Source organism: Contarinia nasturtii, unplaced genomic scaffold (genome assembly GCF_009176525.2).
Source record: "Contarinia nasturtii isolate CC-2019 unplaced genomic scaffold, AAFC_CNas_1.1 Cnas_scaffold_220, whole genome shotgun sequence".
Lineage (NCBI taxonomy): Eukaryota > Metazoa > Arthropoda > Insecta > Diptera > Cecidomyiidae > Contarinia > Contarinia nasturtii.
In genome coordinates, this window is record NW_022197577.1 from 4,059,162 (window position 1) to 4,083,098 (window position 23,937).

At 33.6% G+C, this 23,937-nt stretch overlaps 1 protein-coding gene across 5 annotated transcripts in view; it reads right to left on the reverse strand.

Moving 5' to 3' along the window:
• Nucleotides 1-23,937, reverse strand: part of LOC116337261 (A-kinase anchor protein 200) — a 55,905-nt gene that overhangs the window by 1,868 nt on the left and 30,100 nt on the right. The window contains exons 2-7 of one of the 5 annotated variants that reach the window (XM_031761681.1): nucleotides 22,698-22,736; nucleotides 6,320-6,535; nucleotides 5,749-6,168; nucleotides 3,554-3,586; nucleotides 2,087-3,520; nucleotides 64-126 (exon numbers count right to left, since the gene is read on the reverse strand). In XM_031761681.1, coding sequence (XP_031617541.1) covers nucleotides 64-126; nucleotides 2,087-3,520; nucleotides 3,554-3,586; nucleotides 5,749-6,168; nucleotides 6,320-6,478 — 2,109 coding nt within the window. In that variant the 5' untranslated portion in view covers nucleotides 6,479-6,535; nucleotides 22,698-22,736. Of the gene's footprint in view, nucleotides 1-63; nucleotides 127-2,086; nucleotides 3,587-5,748; nucleotides 6,169-6,319; nucleotides 6,536-7,136; nucleotides 7,167-10,400; nucleotides 10,602-22,697; nucleotides 22,737-23,937 lie in introns of those variants that run through there. The other 4 variants (XM_031761679.1, XM_031761677.1, XM_031761680.1 and 1 more) reach the window with 4 other exon arrangements.

A 23,937-nucleotide genomic window follows, 5' to 3' on the forward strand; every position in this document is an offset into this window, starting at 1 on the left:
AAATGTTAAATTAAAAGAGGAAATTTCATTATGAATTTATAATGAATTCAGTATCGAGCCTACCTCTGTTTTGTGGTCACCGTTCAATTTTTCCGAGACGCCGTTATCGGTGCTGACACCATTAGCCTGAAATTGGAAAATAATTTTGGTTTATTTGTATATTTCAATGAAAATGTTCGCTGAAAATCAAATGGACAATAAATATGTATAGTGCACAATAGTGGTTAAAAACGAACTGCTCTTATATATTCTTGCATCATATTGATTAAACACAATCGAAATCAAAAAGTGATGAAACTCTATCGCATATGACAAAAAGTTTAATCGCCGTTTGATTTCAATATATCAAAAACATTTACGTCATACGCAAATATAAATATACACAAGGGGAAAAAAGCAACAAAAATGATATAGAATTGGAAAAATGTCTCGATGGTCGAATTCGTGCCAATATTTTCTTTTTATTTTTTATCCTTTCGATACAGTCACAATATCGAACCGGCTAGCAAGAAATGGACCATCGTATTTTTCCGCACAGAAAATAAACAAGAAATCAAAACACAAATATTGAAGCATTTTGTTTTTCTAGTAGAAAATTGTCTACCCACGAAACAACTATCAGAATATTCACACACACAAAATACATTTTATTCTTATATAAAAAAATGGAGCACATAATTTATTATTTCGATGCACTAGGCTAGCCCAAAGTGTAAGATGCAATGCAATTTATAATGTATCTTTATATTTTCGATGTATGTAGTTAGTCACAAATAATATATTATTCGAGTAAATTAGTTGGTGATATTAGTTTTTGTTGAATTGGTAAATTTAACTGCTGCGCTTCATAAAGGGGGTTAATTTTGTGCGATGTGTGATTTTTGGTTTTAGTAATATTTATTGGTCGAATTGGGTTTAAGATGGGGCTAGTTGCAAACACAGTGGAAGATGAATGGGATCAGGAGTTTGTTTTTCTTTATGAATTTGATTGTTTTTGTTTTTATTTTGCATTTTCTACTTCATCATCAAGAAAAAATATTGTATATTTCGTTTTCACTACATATTAAATTCATTATCTTGTTTCATTCCTTTTGATGAAGTTGTCGATATGTGTAAATGTGTTTTTTACGTATAATTGTTGCGTTACAAATTAGTCTACGATATATTATTGTATTTTGCTCAAAAGTATCTATAATTTAATGTCATTCCGCATTATTGATCATCAACCAAATAAAGAATCTAACGCAAATAAAGAATTTTACCAAGAGAAAAAAATTGCAAAATATAAATTTTTCGTTCGGAAAAAACTAAATAAACGTAAGTTGCAGTGTTGTTGTAAATCGATACGGATATAAATAGATGTGTAGAAATAGCAGACTTTCGTTCAACAATGAGATGAGTCGGGATTTGTGTCGAATAATGAGGATTGAGGCATTTTTTTCAAAAATCAAATTCTTGGTTGAGTAATTTTGAAACTATCTCAGAGTTGATTCGACGATCACAAAATAAAAGTGAATTGAAAATCAAAATTAAAAATTAAAAAGTATGCAGAGAAATATATGTCATTCGCCGAGCAAACACAATTGTTAGGAAAACGAAAAACAAAATTCTAATATGTGGATCACGAGCAATTAAATCCACAGTCGGAAGAATAAAATCATGGAAAAAAATGAAAATGCAAGACAAAGTCAAAATTGTTCAAAAAACCATTCGTGAATTGCTCTATATAATAGAGAGGGACGCTGTGGCTTTTTATCAATGAATTTTCTTTGGTTTGAATAAATTATAATGTGATCTACGCAAAAATATGTGAAAAATGTGAATGGCCGTTTTATGGTTGGTTTTTGGTTGCTCATTTTTTTTGTAAATTAAACAAAATATTGAGATATAGAACAAAACAAAGTACATAAAAACTAAAATAAGAACGTAAAACAAAAATGATAAACGTTTGTTTGTTGTTGTTATTTAGAAAAAAGAAGAGGAAAATGAACTTAAAATAAAGAATTGAACAAAAAACAAAAAAAGACAATAAAAACTCAATTCAATGAGTTCGAAGGGCGTTTGTTTCGTAGATAGTTGTAATCACCTTATCAGAAATATTATTGGTGGCCACGTCGTGTTCTTTAGCTGAACCGTTCAAAATACCATCGCCGCTCATTTCATCAACATTGTGTTTTTGGTCGTTTTCTGCTTGGTTATCGACGGCAACGGAGGAGACAGCGGCCACGCCATTTGTTTTCAGTTCATCGATAATCTCATGTTCGATAAGTTCATGTGTTGGTGGCGGTGGCAATGTGTGCGATGAGTTGTTTTCAGCAATGTTATCGACACCCATGTTGGTGGAATCGGAACCACTTTGTTCGGTTGTTTTCTCATCGTCATCAACAACAATATCATCGATTGGCGGTGGTGGCGGTAATGATGTAACATCTTCATTACCTAGCTCAACCGTGGCACTTTCGTCAATTTCATTTGGTGGTGTTAAATTTGACGATGACAATGATTGTGGAGAAGGAAGGGTATCCAAACTATATTGTTGGAGTGGGGATGATATGTCAGCGGATATAGGTTCAATATTTGTTTCAGTAACAACATTTTCAATCGGTATAACATCCGATTCATTGAGATTGACGCGATCAAGAATTTCAATTGTTTCGGCAATTTCATCGTCCGATTTCGGTAATTCCGGTTCGCATTCATTATCAACTTTAATTTCGGTTTCACATTGAGGTGATTCGCATGGTACATTTGACGTAGGCAGCTTTTCGTCGTAAACCTCAATTGTTTCAATCGGCGCTTCACCGATGATTTCATTTTTAGCTTCTGTTACTTCAATCGTTTGGGATTCGACAGCGACATCATTGTTATTATCGCTGACCTTTACATCGTTGGATGGTGCAACCAATTCAGAAGAAGTAGCAAGTTTGATTTTTTTATCATCACCGACTAATTCGGAATCGATTTGGGCAATTGGTTCGACGATGGTTTCAACAACAGAGAGAACTGTTTGTGGAACATTTTCCACCTGATTTAAATCAACAGACATAGCCGATTCGGCAAATACAGTAATCTGTGATGGTGGTGGGCTATCGGGTAAGGGAGGTGCGGATTGTGAATTAATGTTATCGTTATCATTATTCGAACTATTATTTGTGCAATCAACCACACCAACGACTGAACTGGTGTCGATGGTATCAACAATATTTTTTTGAACTATGTCAACATTTTCATTTTCGCTAGACAGCGATTTTTCGTGTTCGACGTTATCAAGAGCTTGTGTATGTGTTTCTTGTAAATCTTGGTCAGCATTCTTGTTTACCTCTGGCTTGGCTACGGAGTTTAACTTTTCGTCAACGGATTTGGAAGCAGCCACAATAACTTCATCGACCGTCTCCTTTGCGACCTCAACAATTGGTTTGCTGTCGCCATTTGATGGTGGCGTCACTGATTCTTCAGGTGTTGCAACTGGTGCAGCTTGTTCGCCATTGGTCTTAACTTCTTCAGTTGTTCCATTGGTTACTGGTTCGGCGCTCTTTTCTTCACCAGATGGTGCAGCATCAGCGGCTGCAGCAGCATCTTCAGTTCCCTGCAAATAAAGAATTTTAGATTTTTTTCGTTCCGTTTTTGTTCAGAAAAGATTTTCTGTTTTTATTGTTAACAAAGACGATAATTACGTATAAGAAGAAGGAGAAGGAGATGAAGAGAAAACTTAACAAGAATTATATTTTCTTATTTCGAAGCGAGAATGACATGATTTGTGGACACCAATTTTGAATTTTGTAATGCATTTCATATCAGTCTATGCTGAAAATCAATAGCCTACACACAATTTTCAATATTATATTCAACGCCAATACACTTATGAACCAACATAGTAAGTAGACAAGATTGCGAGAGAGAGAGAGAGAGAGACTTCAGTGTTGGAAATCGAGTGAAATGATTTATATGGTTATTGTTGCCATACATTGAAATGGTTTTAAGTGCATTGTATTCGCAGCTATCGCACGTATATCGAATGTTGATCCGGTTGGCAAACATTGGCAACGACCGAGAACATGCTACCGGCATATCTTTCGTCTACATTTCTATATATATATAGTGCATAAAGTGCACCGGGTTTTTTTCGTCTCTTTTGGTGATAGCAAAGTAACCAACAAAACAACGTATGAGCAAAATAGAGTGAGATATAGACGTACAGAGTTAAATTTTAAGTTTGCAGCATTTAGTCATGCGTTGTGTTTTTATCCCTTTTCTATGTGTGTGTTTGTGTAAAAGAGATTGTTGGTTGTGGTAGTTGTGAACTTGGTATTGAATAAACTATGTGGTGATTAAAATATCCTCTTTACATTGAGTTTGACTTACGCTTGCGAATTCTATAAATAGACACAACGAGAACTTGAACAAACGAACGGATGTGCGTAGAAAATTACAAGCACTACAATGTGCAGCGATTTTTGATGAGCTTCGTTCACAGCTCTCGCTGCTGCTGTCTCTGCCGTTGTTGTTGCATATATATATATATATATATATATGCAATAAAGAGATGAAACATGCGTTTTTTCTCAATTCCCTCGAGTTGCTGTATGTGTGAGTGTATTTTTTTTCTCCTTTCGATTCGAAAATGGTAGAGAAAAAAGCACATAGATTAACACCAGCTAGTTGTAATGACTACAGCAACCGACGTGCATGGCAAACACAAATATGCTGTTGTGGTAAATTTAAATTGAAACGGGTTTGGTGTCAGTTTAGCCAGCACAATAAAATTGCCGATTAATTTCGTTCATGTTCAATAAGATCGTTATGCAGAGTTTTGTCATTGGCTGTTGCTCTTGGCAATCAACGTTGAACTTCATCTATTTATTTGTGCACACTCTTTTTCCTCTTTCTTTTTAACCTTTTTGTCTTATTCTTCTCTTTTCTTTTCTCTCTCTTTCGTTCCAATGAGTTTGCCATTGCATTTCAATTGTACTCATCCCATCGAATATACACGTCTATTTATTCATTCTACGCATTTTCCATCGGTTCGTTGCACTTTCTTTTGGGCATTGAATCGGACATATAATCTTAAAATATATACGCGCGCACAGCAATAAATTTCACTTCAGATTGTTCAAACTCTGTCGACAAACCTATGCCTTTTTTCTCTATTTTTTCGAGAACTTTATTTTTCATGCATTTATATGCGAGCGATTGGTCGCTGTATATGTCTTTTATTCATTCAATTAAATATTATGTCCGGCTTACGAGATCATTACAGGATGGTTTGAAAATGATTTCGATTGGGTTTTTGCTGATATAATTTTTTTTTATTATGAATTCGTGATAAATAGGAAGATGGGAAAAAATTGCTTTCGCTATACTAAATGAATTTAAGGAAGCCATTATTATGTTCACACCCACAATGTGCCGCATTCAAGCTGGTTGCTTGCATGAACTCTAACCATATATGTCAATGTGAGAATCCGATGCCGGTTTTCACTGTGTGCATGTGCAATCATATTGCATTTGGACGAGTGTTATGTAAACTATATAATGTATTGAAACTTGGTTCGCGTGCGCTAGAGCAATTCCCTTTCTCTCTCTCTCTTTTCTCTACTGAAAAAAACTTCATAATGTTAGTTGATGTTGACTTTAAAGAAAATGTCTATGTTTTTGTTTGCTCTGTGTTTAGTTGTGAGGCCGGTTAAAAAAGAAATAATATGTAATATTGTAATATATGTTAATCGTCGCGGGGTTCAGTTCACTCACCTCTTCGGGAACTTTTTCGCATTCACCGTTAGTTGTGTTAGCGGCGGCTTCTTCCTTTTTCGGCTTTGTTTTGTCTTTCTTGCTGAACGAGAACGAGCGGAATGACAAGAAGCGTTTTTTCGATTTGTCTTTTTTCGGTTTTTTGGCGCTGTCAGTCACTGGTGTTGATGAAGCGTTTGCATCATCGCCAGCATTTTCAACGCCATCTTTGCTTTCATCAAGTGTGCCGGTGGTTGTATCGGCAGCATTTTCCGCTTCCTCTCCAGCACCGTTTTCAGCTGGTTTTTCGGCTTCTTGACCATCTGCATCGGTTTTAGCTGCTGCTGGTTCAGCTGCGGCTGGTTGTTCGGTCTTTTCGGTGGCTGCATCCTTTTCATTTTCGGCACCATCGTCCTTCTTCTCTTCCTGTTTTTCATTAGTCTACACAAATATGAGAGATTAAGAACAACAAAATAAAAAAAAAATATAATCGAAAAAGTTCAATTAATTTTTACACTCATGAAACCATGGTTGGTTGATTTGTATGTATTTACCACCGAATTGGCGTGAGAATGGAAAAAAATCAACTTACACCTGAGTCAGCATCCTTATTGGCTTCACCATTCAATTGTGGTTTTTGATCGACGTCCTCGATTTTGCCAACTTTGCCGCTTTCACCTTCAGCTAGAGCTACACCTTCTTTGTTTTCTGTTGTGATATCCACAGAACGTTTACTTTGTGCCTTGCCCATTTTAGCTTGTAGATTTTTTTTCTCTCTCTTGTGGTTTTTTACTCAAACGATCGTTTTCTATAGAAACAATAATAATAATAAGAAAAATGTAAAACTTTATTTAATTGATTTGTGTTAAAGTACATAACAAATAAATTCGATTTGGGGTGTGTGATTCAAATGCAAATGAAACTATATTCACGATGTAAACACAAAAAAAGGTTACCAATCTATATTTTCTTAATAAACAATGTGACCAAGGTCACTCACGTAATTTTGTTTCGCTTGCGATAAGATTTAATGACAATAATTGATTTAAGTATTTTCAACAAATTGATTTGTTTATGTGAATGTGACCACAAAATGTGCGACGAAATGTGTTAGCATTCCATCGCATTTATTGATTCACATTCAATTGTTTATGCAAATATTTTGAACGAATTTCTTTTGTTAATTCGTTTGTTCTGTAGCTGGTAATTCAATTTTACTTTTTTAAATGAAAACATTTCCTATACAATACATCAAAATCATGACATCTATTTTCAATTTTCAAAATAATTTTAACACATCAATTTATGACGTAAATGTAATAATTTTGCTCGTTATAAAATATCGCGTTTTATGAATGTATGAAATAATAGAAAATAAAATGCATCGATTTAAAACAAAAATGCACTACCTGATGGTGTTGCAAAAAAAGCTGATGGTTCTGCAATTATATTCAACAAAATTAAATGACTTTTCTGTCGTTTATTTCTCGAATGTTAATTTTCACAGATAATGAATGCCTCTTTTCGTTCATGTGAGTTCTTTTAAAAAAGCACCTGAATATTGGGCACATAAAAACAATTTGAATGGGAACAGAAAAGTTAATTTGTTTAAATAAAGCAAACACTGATTGACAGTCGAATCACGATAAATACAATTCATATTCGAAATGCGCCAAATGTGCCTGATGTGAAAAAAAGAGACAAAAACCGCATATAGCATTTATTGCGAGATTGCATTGCGGTGCAGAATGAAAAGATATTGTTTGGGCCTGATTATTGAAAATAATGGCTTTTTTCCAGCAAATCAGAGTTATCAACCGCGATGTGTGTATATTAATGAATACCTGCATCGCAATAAATAAAAATTGGTGACAAAAAAAATTCTGGCGACAATGTAATTTGTGATGGAATTTAGACTGAATTTTTGATAAAATAATCTGAATGTGTCGATGAAATATGTTTGCAATTCAATGAGTAGTGTGTCTCATCGACATTCTTACCCTGAATGCGAAATAACTCAATGGCGACGACGACGACAACAATGATAACGACCACGTAAAATTGATCAATAAATCTCAATGATGACGACAAACGATTGACTATTGATAATTAACATATATATAATCGTTGAACATTCATCGAATAAATATGTATGTACTTCTGTACAGTAAGACCTGTTTTAGGTACACTCACTAATTCATTTGGAATTTGTGTTATATTTACATTTTAATAATATGTAAACAATAATTCGTTTTCTCAGGAATGATAATGAATCAATATAAACACATTTTCTTTATAAAAAGTCGTCAACGAGACTTTATTTATAACAGTGCGCAATAAGAGTCTTACATTTGGTATAGACCGCATAAAATGGGAGACAGAAAAATTCGTTGTTTTTGTTGTGGAATGCTAGTCAAAAACTACGCAAATCAAAGTCTAAAAATAGTGGGGTAATAATACATATTTCGTTCACAGAAGGCGCGCGTATTTGTGTTATCAACACGGCAATGATGAATCAAGTGTACTTGCAATGGCTACTTGTTGACATTTTTCTCATCGTTTTCATTTTCAATGTTATTTTTTGATTTTAATTACCATAAAAACAAACTTCCTTTGACTCATTCAGTTGGCGTTGTTAGCACTGAGAACGAAATGCGTCGTAAAAAAAACGTTCTCATTTGATGTCGGATGCATTTAAAATGCATTTGAGTGAGCCTAGAGAAGAAGAGCAAAAGGTGTCTGCACACTGCCTTACGTTTGTTTGAATTCTTTGAGAAGAGAAAAAATCATGTGACGTTTTGTTGGATTTAGAAGAAGATTTTCTGAAGAAGGAAATATAACCAGTGAGATATTTGTTACATTGTACGATGAAGAAGCTCGCGCAAGCGATAAATGTGAATACGCTTGAGGCATACCTGATGATTGTGTTGTTGATAGAAAATTGATGAGAATGCAAAATATTATCTATTATAAATACCGCATTGGTATAAGTAACTAATACGAAAAGGTTACTAAAAATGAAATAAACAATTGGTTTGTTCGTCGTAGTCGTCATTGTCTTATTCTTCTTCTCTTTTAAGTCGAAAGAACTGATGAATTATCAGGAAAATAAGATAAATAAATTCGAAATCAAAAGTTATTTATTTAGAACGAAAAACATGAAACGGAGAAAAATACGTAAGAATGAATGCAGCCAAAACAAAAGCATAAAGAAGACGAAACCGATACACAAAGAAATAACGGAATTATAGTGTATGCACGATACGAAGAATGCGCGCGATAATGTAAACAAACATCGTGAAAAGTGATAATGATAACAAAAAATATACACATAAACATCCTATACGGAACGCACTCAGCAGAAATGAGAAAATAAAGGAAAAAAAATTAACGATAATAAATATGGAATTATCGATGAAAAATAAAACTCATTTCATTTATTCGTGTTCAATCATCACTTTCCCTTTCAATTGCCTTCGAGGTTCTACATTTTTTGAGAGACTCTCGCTTTTGTTTGTACACGAACACACACACACACACACACACACACACACACACACTTATATGAACACTTTTGTTTGTCTGTGTCTTTCTTATTTGTAAACCCAAGAATATGATATTATACAACGTACAGTCTAAGAATTCAGTTATTTTTTTTAAACGATTGAATTGATTCATTGTCCCTATATCTCAATGTATATGCATAAATAATTTATTTTTTCTTTGTTTTGTCCACGTGAAGAGTTTCAAAAAATTACTATGCATTTCAATTCGTTATCACTAAAATATATCTCACAAAACATGCAGACCAGATTGTTTTTATTCGAGCGAACTTATGTCGAGTGATTTTAATAACAATTGTTTTCGCTTTTGTATTCGCTTGTTTTTTTTTACATTCATCAATTAATCACACTTATTTATTCAATTTTATCGCCACTCTAGATTTTTGTTTGAGTTGTTATTTCCTTTATATGGGCGGTCTCGGTAAATCAACCGATATAACACAAGCAATTGAAATTTAAATTTCGATTAGTGTATGAGCTTAGAATATCTATCAACTCGTATTTACATTTTTTTGTTTTGTTTTGTTCATCTTACACAAAATCGAGTTTCTTTATCGAAATCTATTTTCTTCTCTGAAATACTGTATATTTGTACAATAATCACGAAATACACATCAATTCTTTAGATGCACATTTGACGCAGCAACCTTTTTTAATCCACAAATCGAAAAAAAATGTTGTTTTTTTTCTTAAATGAAACGTAATCGATTCTATAAAAACGTAATCGTGTTATTTGGATTTTTTTAGTGATTTGAAGTTAAAATATTTTAATGTTGTATTTTTCTCATTAAATCGTATATATTTTAAATCGTTGCACACTTGCTTTGTCGGCTAAGACTAACCGTCCAATTCACTTTCTGTCCATGTGCACACTGTACATGCGTGAATCGAACGAGCAAAATTTACGAATTTTATCTTGTTGATCTTATTTAAACATTCACTAAAAAATATGATGCGAAATTCCTTTGGTTGACAAATATTGATTTGAAAACACTTTATATATAAATATATTTTACACAGTACAAACTTGGCGTCATTTTATTTTACAAAATGTCCATTTTGCTTTGAATACACGTGGGAAATGGATGATCAATAACATCAAATATTTACCGATATTGAGGTATTTACATGAATTTGTTTTGTTTCCGTCACTTTTCTTTTCAAATTCTCACTTAAAAAATGTCTCAGTTGAGTTCGTGTGGTAATTTGGAATGTATCAACTATGAACACACTAATTTGTCATTGTCAGTATAAATGTATTTTGACTACTGCGTTGCTTCTGCATGCGATATGAACACTGAATAATACAGTTAGAGTATGTGCTGTGATCTTTTATGGTCACTTGGTTTGGGGCGTCGAAACGAAGATCTGTGTTCCGTTCACATATACATGCGCACGTTCTCTTGAACACAAACACACATACAAACGTACTGACGATATGAACGACTATCGTACGCTGTTGATGCGATGATTGAGAATAAGAATAGAGGACTTCTTTCGTGCATATGTGCAATGGTGAGTGTACAACGATGAATTGGAGGGGGTAAAAACGAAGAAGAGAACGGAAAAAATTTATATATGAATTGTACAGAATGCAACAAATATCATGAGACCCGATTATGCAGTAGTCTTTATGTTTGTATAAAAATATATGCTTTTTTCTTCGTTTTCTTCTTCTTTTCTGTCTGTCAAATGAAATTAACAAAATTTAACTAACGAAAGGAACAAACAACGAACATATCTATGATCAAGAGTGGCATTACTGAGGACACAAAATGTGAAGACATTCAGATAGAATTATGAAGAAAAAATGAGAAGATTACAAACCAATCGCTTCAAATATGTCTAAACCATTCGTTCATTTTAACCGAAAAGTGTCACATACAACTTAGAATTATGTTAACTTAAGCAAGAAATTGAAAGTGGTGAAAATTATTAAAAAAAAAAAAAATATTTCATGGCATTTAATTTTAACGTTCAATAGCTCAATTTCATTGATTAACCGGGAGCCGATTTAAACGCAACACAAAATAAGAGTCCATTGTGCGCCTATATGTACGGTTGGATCACAAGAATGCATTTCGAATTAAGTGGAATTTTGAATGAAATAATCGAGAAGGAGAGAGAAAGAAAGACAGACAGACAGACAGAGAGAGACACATTTCATACCGACATAACAATATTGCGATGCTAATGCTTATGAATGGAGGACAACCGCACCCTAACCGAACAAACACATGCACAGCCAATTTGTTATAATTTTTTCTGTATATTTACTGCGAACACAGGCCCGACGACGATATTTTATTCGTCTCTTTTATTTTCGTCGACTTCTTCTACTTCTTCTGGTTATTTATATTTTTCTCTTGATATTATTTATTAGTGTGGTTAAATAGTGAAGAATGTCTCTGCTTTTCATCAATTTCGATTTCATTTCAGTTGCTACTGCTGTTTTTGTTTAACTAACCTTCGTTCCAGCATGTCACTTTCATTTGGTGCTCACACCAACCGAATGTGATCTTGAATTTTTGAATTGTTCTCGGAATATTCGTGCTCCGTATGCAGGCATAGTCAACTGTTTTTCTTCTTTTCTCTCTCTCTCTCTCTGTCTCACTCTTCTCTATTTTTCTTCTTTTGGTTCTACTTTTGTAAAGTATTTTTCCATTGCATTCCATTGTACCGAACAATTGTTTTTTGTTTGCTATTTATCGATACAATATAAAGAGAGGAATTTAAACTTTTCCAAGTATATGACAATTATTGACGAAGCGATCGTTCCAATTTTATTTCCTAGATTTTTGTCGGCTTTCTTTATCGCTAAACATTACGATATTTCTATCACTTGGCCCACATATTCTTGTTTTCGGTTTACCTTTTTTTACTTTTTCTCTAAAAAAAAGTAACGTACTGGGTTTTTATGGTTTTATCGCAAATGTTTGCAAAAAATTACTAACGTTTATCACATACCGAAAAGAAAACAAAATGATAGCATTTGAAAAACAACAAAATTATATCGAATGACACATCAAATGACTCGACTAATGTGGTTTATTGGTCTCGACAAAATGACTCATTCAAACACAAAAAAATTATGCCAATAAACGAACTACAGTGTGCCTTTGTAACCGAATTTCATAAAGACTAGCAAAAATGCAAATTAAAAAGTATAAACACGTGTGCGCGCGCGTTACACCCAAACTCATATAACATGGAAGCATGGCGGCAGCAACAATTTCAAAATCCAAATTTTCAACCTTTAGGCGTGTTCATCTCAAAATTCCAAAAGCCAAAGTACATATTCCAATGCGAAATTAATATGACGATCTTTGTGCGTTTACAAATATGAATTTCCTGTTGCTTTCACGTTCAATCTACAGTTGAGCATTCAATTTGGCATGAAGAGGAATAAAAAGAGTAATCGTAAAGAAAAATGTCCTTTACATCGTTTTGCTTTCACGCTCCAAATACCACACACATACACTTGCACATACATAACTGCATTACGTAAATTCCATTTCTAAGCATAATGGTAAAACATTTCAGAACCGATGTTCCGTTCTTGACACATTGTTAACAATGTTTGAAGCTATTCTGAATTTTTATTATTCAAATCGAATCGAATTCATTATCGTGTTAAAAAAATTTTAACGAGAAATACAGTTGACAGTGGGAAAGAGTATGAGTTCGTATTACAATGGAATGAGAGAAGAGACGAACAAGATTTTGCGTTCAGTTATAACGTCATCATATCCGGGGAGAAAAAATTTAAATATCGCTTCGTCAAGTCAATAAAAACAAATAAGTGAAGACGAAGAGGAAGTGGCCCAAACGATGGAAAAGGAAGGGAAGAGAAAAATCTCATTAATTCATAAAATTGTGTGTCATATTTTGTGTCCCTTTCATTTCGATGGTGTTAAGAAGTGAGTTGATCTTTGTCTATGGTTTCATCATTTGTCTCATGAACATAACAGTGAATGACTAAAAAAACGGCAACGGTTGTGTCATCATCATCAATGTTGAAGATGATGAGGGGTTGTTGATTCATACATATATAAGAGACCGCGTTATATGTGCACATCGACACAAAAAAACAAATACAAACATATCAAATAACTACCCATAATTCTTTGAAGTTTTTGGAACTTGAATAGAAATCATAAATAATAAATTTTCCAGTTTGACGGACAGGAATGCGTTCGGTTGCTCTTACTGTCATTCATTTGCTATTCAATCATGTTTTCATGTCTATCGCACACAACATGCTTTCATACGCTCGCTAAAACCAATTTGGCCTATGTTATTACAAATACGTGTACATTGGTATACATATAGGAATCGATGGTTCTTTCGGTTTTTGCCAAATACGGAAGAAACTAATAGGCAATGAAAGTCAGAACGACATTAACAATAGAACTATATGTCAATGGACGTATAATATGCAAAACTTTGTGCCCTGATATTTTTCTCGTCATTCGTTAACGTTCAATTGAACGATTTCCGACGTGTAGAAGTGATACGATACCAAAACCCACAACAACAAGAATAATTATTTCTTTTGCTATAAATGCCCAATATCGACGATTTTTCTATATCAACTTCTTATTGGCGCGCATGCTATCACATTCGTTTAAGACCCAAATCAACGCCAGATATTATCACTAGATATATATATTTTGCCAGACGGTATTTTTGGTATATTTAGATAGACCCAAGAAAAAAACGAAAATGAATGCACTATAAAAAAAATTATATTGAAGAATTATTGCCCATATAAAAAGGGCCGGGTGAGCATTCAAGATAGAGCCAAAGAGGCAGAGTGAAAGAGAAACACACATACTCGTTTTTATCGAAGGACAATCAAATGTATTTGATGTAATGTGACGCCAAGTCATATGCCGGTAAAGTTTTAATGCCAAAAATGCGTGCGAAAGAAAGATAGGCATAAAACACACAAAAACTTTGGAATTGGAAATGGTCTCGCATGGCAACTGAGCAAATACCATTCGATATATCCATAAGGGCTTTTATTTTAACAGTAAAATTGGTCTTGCTGACGCTTTGACATGGTTCTCTTACTGTCTAGCTGTGGTGCATATATACATTTCGATTGAAATATTATAAATTCATCACAAGCCCAAGAGTCAATATGGCGACGCTAAGTGACGTTAAACGAAGATTAATGCACATTCGTGAACCAACAACATTTGATACCACTGTCGAGTGTCTCTGTTTGTATGTGTATGACCGAGGTAGATTTTACAATAGAGTGGCACGGGCGTTGCGATCAAATTGCAAATGCATTTGGCTTTTTGCCGGTATCGGGTTGATTTTCATCAATGCACTTCTATATAACATTGGCTCATTGTTGAGCGGTCGTTTTGTCTTTGGTTTTATTCAACCTATTCAATATGCATTTTAAAGATTGGGAACACACACTTCACACATAATAATTGTATAAATATGCATATTTATCAGTTACTGACCCTAACATAACCAACACCGAAAAATCCCATTTATATATTTTTTTTGAACATTTTATGTCATTTCGTTACGTCAAATTAAAACAACATCGATTAGTTTTGTGAGTGACTGTGTTAAGTGTTAAGGTTGAAAAGAACGCATGCGATTTGAATTCAACGATACCATTTAAAATGGAATTATTGCAAGTATTCATTTGTTGGGTACGAGAGCGAACATATGCGCATATGTTGCTTTTTTGTGTATAATGATAGTTAAAACTGAACGCTTCACTGAAATCGCAAAGGGCACACAAATGAATATACACTAAAATAACAGCCGCTAAACTGTCGAATTGACTTAACTCTTGAATTCATCATTTTGCTCGATGCATTTTTTTATTTTCTTTTTTTCCATCATCGCTGCTGTCGTTGTTGTTTTCATTTCAATTTTGGTCGTTTTATGTGCCAACTTTTTCAGTATCGTTCAAATATCTGTCATTTATTACATTGTATTTGGTGTACACATCTTTTAAGTGACTCTGGAATTTCGTTTTGTATCATCAATACTCTTTCGCCATGCATTCACTCACACACATTCGAATACATTGCGGGTATTGGTTTCAATGAGCATATATATATATATTTCTTTTAGTGGCAAATATGCGAGAATAAATTAAATTTTGTCAGAATATCATGCCTTTCGAAGAAATGCAATTCGTCAAAGACGACCGAAGGAGATGGTGATTCGTTGAATCAATTGCATTGATGATGTTTATAAGAAATGGGCGCTTTGAATAAAATTGGTCTCAAATAACATGTCCGGCATTTGTGGAAATGAAATTGCCAATTACCAATATTCTAAAAGCCGAAAGAAGGGAGCAGGAAAGAGAAAATGTTATTTATCTGTTTTGTTAAAGTCAAAACAGAGTCAAATCATTTTCATTGACAACATTCACTAATATTACGACAAGACGCAAAATGGAATTGTTGATTGAACACATTACACCAAGAACGAAGAAAAAAACTGTATTAGGTTCTTGTGGCTTACACTAAGGCAAAATCAGCTCGACGCGCGTACGCACAAATGATCTGCAGTGATGAAACCATCAAGCGAGCATAAAAAATAAAGATATATTGTAAAATTTCTCAATTTATTTATCAACGTTGTTTGTTTCGTATTTTTGGTAAGTTTTTGGGTAGACCATATGGTTTATTTTGAGTGTGACTGAATTTTTTCGTGCTTGTACGCTTTTAATTTAGTATTTGCTGGTTGGGTTTTACAGTTTGTTTGCCCATCCTTTATATCGCTTGTTGCTCTTATTTTGAGTTCGTCTCTATTTGTATGTGCATGCGTTTTTTATCACTTGAAATTTATTTACTTTTTTCTTAAATTTGTCCATCGTTTGAGGTAGAATGTCTTCAGATTAATAAATATAAGTTTCATCTGTTGAATGAAAGGAATATCACACTCCTATCGTCCTATCCCTCTTTCTCCTGCACTCGAATGTATTATATTATAACCCGAATATTGCTGATAATTCGATCGTTGCTTCTTCGACTGATTATTAAACCATTTGCATTCGATGCATGAATTTCAATAAAGCCGAGCAAATATTTTTCCGTATATTTCATGAACATGTGAACTTTGATAAGCGCTAATGTTGAGTGTATTTATAGACTATGAAATGAGTGCAAAAGAATAAGAAAAAAGTCCAGGATAATAATACCATTATAAAGAAAAGACGGCAGTAAAAAAATACTTCGTAAACAAACGAGAAGAATGCATGAATGGTATGTTCATTTTATACACATATACACCAAATGCATACATTGAATATAGAAAAGTGATGAATACACGAAGCTAACTCTACTTATAATAGTATTAAAATGTAGAGAGGCCAAATAGAAAACACACTAAACCGATAAATGGCAAACATTTCTTACAACGAAGAACGTCTCACTGCTGATTGTAAACGTCATAAGAAACAACGTGAAAGAAAGAAAGAAAAAAATAGAACAACAACAGCAGGAACTGAAAAAATAAACATACTGTGAAAACTTTTGTTGCACTATCATGTTTAGATGGTATAGTTATAAAGCACTTTATCGTCAGTTGTCTACATTATATTACACACACTGTATTTACTGTGTTTTTGTGCGTATTTCTCTATTCTCGTTCTTCTCTTTGCCAGTCTTAAGACGAATGTTTATTCTCCTTTGGAGCACAATTGTACATTCTCCTTACCAATTTCAAATCTGTTAAATGTGCATGTAAAGATTTGATCCGTGATTCGAATGTGTATGTGAAGGATATCCGTTAAATGAGTTAATCCAAACTAATTACTCACAGACGCTTCTTAAATATTTTCTCACAAAATGCCGTTTGTATTTTTTTTCTCTCAAATAAATATGAGAATTGTAAATATTTTCATTTTTCAATTTTCTTCATTACTACACAATTATAGCTGTTGTGCTACATGAAATGCATTACAAACTGTGCAGTTATGTCAAACTTAAGTGCATTTTCTATTGGAAGATGTCCAATAATGATACAACATTTAATATCGATTTATACACTCAAACTCCAGACAGTTTGAAGAACTTTCTTTTTCATTGTTTTGAGAAACTTGGTGAAATCTTCTCGAATTAAACTCGAAGTTTCTTGATCGATGATGTTTTTATCGAATGTGCTTCGTGTGATTAGACAATATCGGTTTCAAACATAAACATGTCACTTAACAGGTGTTGACGTCTTGAGTTACGACGATTTTAAGTGTCATCATCATCCAGAAAATCCATAAACTTGATTTTGACCCAACAATGGATGAATTGCCTCAATGACTGAATGACGCTGTTCCAGTGTCTATAAATAAATATATTCGAAGAAAAAAACTGCTAGCCCAAGATTCCTGGTAGTGATAAATTCCAGAGTATTTGATAGACTTTAGCGTCGTTTAAAGTCGACACACTAACATACGCCGGCTTAGGGATTAGAGCATCAATGTTCCGGTTTATGTGCGGGTAATAAAAAAATAAATCATGAATGCGTGCTCTATAGCAGTATGAACTTGACAGTGGAAGTAAAAACTGTTGAAAAAAAAACTGCTTCATTTGCTTAATCATCATTTCTCAAAAGTGTTGTTATTCAACAAGCCGGCGATTTTATTACCAATAAAAATCGTGTAACTTAATAACAGTCTCATTCTTTCTTTCACTTTTGTGATTTTAATTCTCCATATCAATTGGGTCATTCAGTTATTAACGCAAACGAAATTTGTTGGCGTGTTTGACGCTTATTTCCAGTACGTTCAAGTGCTAGTTCGACATAGATTGAAGATTAATCATCAACCATGCTCTATGCGAGAAAATTTGATGGATTTTTCAAACCATGAAATTAGTTAATAGTTTTAGTTCCCATGTTGAATCAGACAATTTTATTGACTGTGACTTTGATGGCTAAGGAAGTTTTTGTGGCGGCGTCATCGATCTTTGATCATAAAACAAGACTCACCGAAAATTCTTATCCACAAGACTGGAAAATTCGCTGAGCATGAAAACATTTTTCTGTTTATTATTTCATTTTTACTTCTGACCAGAAAAACGACTGGGCTAAAAACTATTGAGGAAACAAAAGTGATTTGGTCATAATTAACAACCAAAAAATTTTTGAACAAAAAAGTTCTTGTATACAATGGATACGTTATGTAAAAAAAATGTTCAAAATCATAAAAACAATGACACATCCTGTTGTTTAGATTTTATGTATGTGAAGCGTCCGGGTTGAAGTGCGCATTCGGAAGAATAAAACTATTTTATGTATTTAATATTTCGCGCATAGCAACAGGATAGACAACGCACACGAGTATACAAAAATTTAACGGTTATAATAAGAACTATATAAAAAAATCATGTTCAAGTTCGAATACCAAATTTAGTATGAAATATTATGATCATAGTACGATCAAAATAACGCGTGTAAATGTTCGTTTTCACGCAACGCCAATCAATGGCGTAAACACATCAGCATTAGTCGTTGTCTTTATAGCCGTATGATTTTGAAAAATTCCATGTGTCAAAAGCTATAAGCTCGACCAAATTTTATTTGTGAACGGTGGATGTTGATAGTTTTCGTTTTCCGGAAGCAACCACCATATACGTGCTGAGCGAATGAACGCGCATCGAAAATTCAACGCGATTCTCGAACGTTTTATGAATATACATGAATTTTTGTGAGTGAATGAATGAGCGTGCACCCGTTTGCTTATACGCTTGTGACATGGTTGTGTGTATTATCGTGTAAAGAAAGAACACCGACTATACCGGGAATACCGATTCGAGCATGAATAACAGAGAATGAAATCAGTTGAAGCAAAAAAGCACACCAAACTATTCCATGCCCAGAGCCATATAATCATCAAATTCATAGTACATTCGACAACAGCCAAATGAAAAATTTATATTTTCTACTTATAAACGTATGCGAAGTGTGTAGTTGCAAGAAGCAACACTCTGTTTGGTTGAGGCTTTAAAGAGCGAAAAATCTAAAGTTAAAAAAAATATTGAAATGTATTGTAGCTTGTGTGTTTGTGCTTTGTGTTCCGATGATGGTTCCATCACAATGATATTCTACAATGGGTTTTTTCTTCGTCGCTCTCTCTTTTCCTCATTGGATATATCGCATTCTTTTGGATTGTGCCTGGTTTTTTTTTCGTTGTTGTTGTTGTTGTTCTACAATACTTACATTACATTTTACATCAACTATTATTGTTATTACAACTTTCATACACATCGTTCGTTTTGAAATGAAAACGGATATTGATAAATAAATTCAAAATGGAAAAAAAGTGTACGTTTCACTCAATCTGTGTTAGCTCAGACGCAAACACCACAAATAAAATGCTCAAAAAAAACAACACAAACACATATCGAGTTTATGCATTTTGAAGAATTTTTCATTTCATTCGTCTATGTATATGTTTTTTTTTGCTTCTGCAAAGAAGTTGTATAGTGCATCTAGTAAGAACTATTATGATAACAATGTAGATATAATGCGAACGCCCGATTGAACATTGATTTCGACTATTGAACGAGCTATAACCACTCGGTGAGGAAAAAAAATAGATAGACACAAAGTACGGATAATAATATATACGGGCAAAAATAGATATATGATCATTTTCGTTGTTATTTTCTGGTCTTGTTATATGTATCTTTTTTACCTCGAGTGCATTTGCCAGAGCAGTGATTATAATTTTGAAAATAATTTCAACTATTCGAAACCCATGTAAACACTAACATAAACTCATTCGGTTGTAAATCACGAAATAAAGATTTACATTTATCGCATGCAACGACTTTTTTCTTTCTTTCTTTTTTTATTGTTTTATGTTCGATATAAGTTATCACTATGATAATATAAACAGTAGTTATCAGCTAAGCGTGATTTAAATAGCATTTTATCATATATGCCACTGTATACTAGGGAAATATTCCAAAAATAGCTTATCGAACCTTAATATATTTCCAAAACGAAAAAAAATCAAAAGGAGTGAAAAAAATTCAAAATGCGACGTGACATTTATGACAAATGAATCAGAAAGAAAGACCGTTGCCACAGCAATGCTGTTGTCCCATAGTGAGTTGGCAACTCAAATTGCACATTATCATTTATGGATTTTTGAATTGAATGAAACGTTTCGTTGTATCAAGACACGTACATATGACATTCAACACCAAAAACACAACGTCGTTTTTCGTCATTGTTGCTATCTATAAACTAATTGATGCTACTATGCTGTGGCATTTTTTTCTGTTTGTTAAATATTGTGCGTGTGCGCACAATGAAATGCAAAGAACAGGTCATATACTGAGCATAGATATTTATCCGAGATATTTTGTGAGAATCCGATAATTAACGCAGCAGTCCATGCATTATTGCTCCTTCTAAACGAAGTGTGTGTTAAACTCCAATTGGCGTGTTGGCACAACTACACTTTACTGAACTTTTGAATTACAGCAAATTCATTCTCATTTTTGTATGCTATGAGTAGCTGGTAGTGAGTATATACTATATCAGTGGTGCGATTTTTAAAATTCCAACGGTATACAATATGTATACCTTTGTATACAGTATACAAAAAAAATCCCGAAAATGAATTTGTAAAATTGGGTATGGTTTTATCACTTGGGTATGTTCTGCAAAATTGGAGGGTGATTCAAGAGGCTCATATCACTTTACTCTATCGATAGGGGAGGGTAGGGACCAGTAAAGTAACATGAGTAACTCCATGTCACTTTACCCTATCGATAGGGAAGGGGCCCCAACCCCTTCCCTATCGACACGGTAAAGTGGTATGCAGTTACTCCCTCTTGAATTACCCTCCAATTTTGCAGAACATACCCAAGTGATAAAACCTACCCTGAGCCAGATTAATTCGCTACTAAAATTCCTTTTATCGCGACCAAGATGGTGAATTTTAGCACATAATGGAATTTTTCTTGTATACTGTATACAGAGGTATACATATTGTATACCGTTGGATAGGTATAAATGAGTACAACAATATTGACCCAAGAGGGGTGCCCTACCCCCCATGGTATGGGAGGTATGCCCTCCGAAGTATTTTTGAACCTCCCCGTGAAAAACGCCCCCTAGCGGGAATTTTGAAAATCGCACCACTGATATAGTATATACTCACTACCAGCTACTCATAGCATACAAAAATGAGAATGAATTTGCTGTAATTCAAAAGTTCAGTAAAGTGTAGTTAAGCCGGCGTTGTTTACCTTAAACACAATACGATGGAAGGGGTAATAATGCACAGATCGACACTCATACTTATACACTCACACGGATGTGCTGTGCTTTATACTCACACAAAGATGCTCGCTCGTACATCGCAGATAAACGAGGAAAACAATGAGTTAGTGTGTAAGCATGAACGTCGATCTGTGCGTTATTACTCCTTCTAACGAATTGTGTTTAAGTCAAACACGAAGAGGTGTAATGCGCTCAATAAGCGTAATGCTTTGTTTGCCGAACTTCGTATAGACAGTGCCATCTATATATAGAATGGGATATTATTTCACAAGTTTGAGAATGAGCGCATATGTTATTCCAAAAATTGTTGAAAAATAATTTAATAAATTGTTTCATTTTTTTGTTTTGAAAGTGAAGTTAGCACAATTAGCATTAGATAATTTCTATTTAAAAAAAACATAAATTTATATGCGTTTTAATTTAACTTAAAAAGCCTCGGGTGTAGAGTGTGTAGATCTTGTAGAAATGATTTTGTTAAAATCTCCATACGTAAACTCATAAGTGTGAGTGTGACATTTGACAGATAGATACAAAACGTAATGTTATTGTTCTCTTACATACTTGTCATACACTCGTGCGAATTATTCTGTTCTGTTAAGTTCGTTTATTCCGTTCATTTATTTTATTTATATTCTTAATCTGGCAATCACATCGCAAAATTGCGTAAAAATGGCAGATTCTATTAACAGTTTTATTGATCTTGACACCGGCTGTATAAAATATCCTGATGGAGACTTTACTTTTATATTAAACTTTATTCTGTTTAGTTCGCCAAAAGATAGAGTGAGGGCGTTAGTGTGACAGATTTCATATAAAAAAGCTACTGTATTAGAGATCTTCAAACACGTCGATTGAAGTCTTGTACACAGTTCATTTAGAAGGAGCAATAATGCATGGAGTGTTGCGTTAATTATCGGATACTCACAAAATATCTCGGATAAATATCTATGCTCAGTATATGGTCGGAAAAGAATTTAGAGTTGCTGTTTGTTCAATGACGTTAATTGTATTACATTAACTTTCACAATTTCATTTCGCATTTGATATTAATACATTAAATAATTTACATAAAAATTCGGCATTCATTGCATAGGCAATACAATTGACGAATGTTAAAAATCAACTTACATTTAACGATTATGATACGTCTGTTCTGAATTTCGTCAGCTGAAACGAGACATAAAAAGAAACATATTGTTAGATGGGTAAATTTTTTTCCATGGATATTTGATAAATATAAAAATAAAATGATGGGTTAAAACTATTCACGCAGTACTGTGTCGATTAAGCGGTTTGCATGAGTTCAATGAAATAGAAAAAAAACTACCAGACTCGAATTTGTGTTGATGGCTTTACAGCTATAACAGTATAGATTTTTCCATTTTGATTTGTTTTCGAAATTCCAAGTAAAAATGTAATTATGAATGAAGATTGTATAATGGAAACTGATGGTAATTACAAATTACATCATTCGTTACATTCATTTGGATGGGCTACTATTACTAGTTACGATGGGCGGCTATGATTAAATTATATGTTATTCCAACAAGTAAAAGAGGGTTTTATTCAAATTTTTTGCTAGATAAACACCATGAACTAGAGAAATAGAAACGCAGAAGCAACGACAAGTTGATGTCATTTTAGTTGTAAACAAACGATGCGAACGAAATTTAATTGAAAATATATATAGATATTTATTATTTTTATTTATTAAATTGAATAGAATTAATTCTTTTCCAATTGAAAACACCGTGTGAAATGATTGAAGTAATAAGATGGAAAATATTAATAAAATTTCGATTGCTTTGAAAATTTTAATTATCAACACGCGGCATAATAAATCAGCCGTACACAGGATGGTACTTGTAGTTCAATATTTACAATCTCGATGTTGTTCGATCCAGCGCCGCCAAACCAAATCATAAATTGCATGCACACCTCATGCACGTAAATACATTTGAGATGAATGGGTGTTTCAGGTTCTTTAGTTCTTTATCGCTCATTCAATTTCCCTGTATGATGTTTGTGGCGTTGGTTTAGCTAACGATGTAAATTATTTGGTTAAATTGCGTAGATCGCGTTTAAATGGCATTTGCGTTTCAATTGGCGCGCAAAGCTCATTCAACCATGGTGTGTATATGTATGAAAACATGAATTTTATGAGTGTACATTAGCGATCAGCATGTGTGCCCGAGCGTCAAGCGCGAACTGGTCAGATAGCAATGAAGCGCAAATTAAATGTAAAAAAAATCTCACATATCATTGTCATAATCGTTGTACAAACATTTTTCGCATTCCAATGAAATCGAAATTGAAACGACAGAGAGAGAGAGAGAGAGAGAGAGAGAGAGAGAGAGAGAGAGAGAGA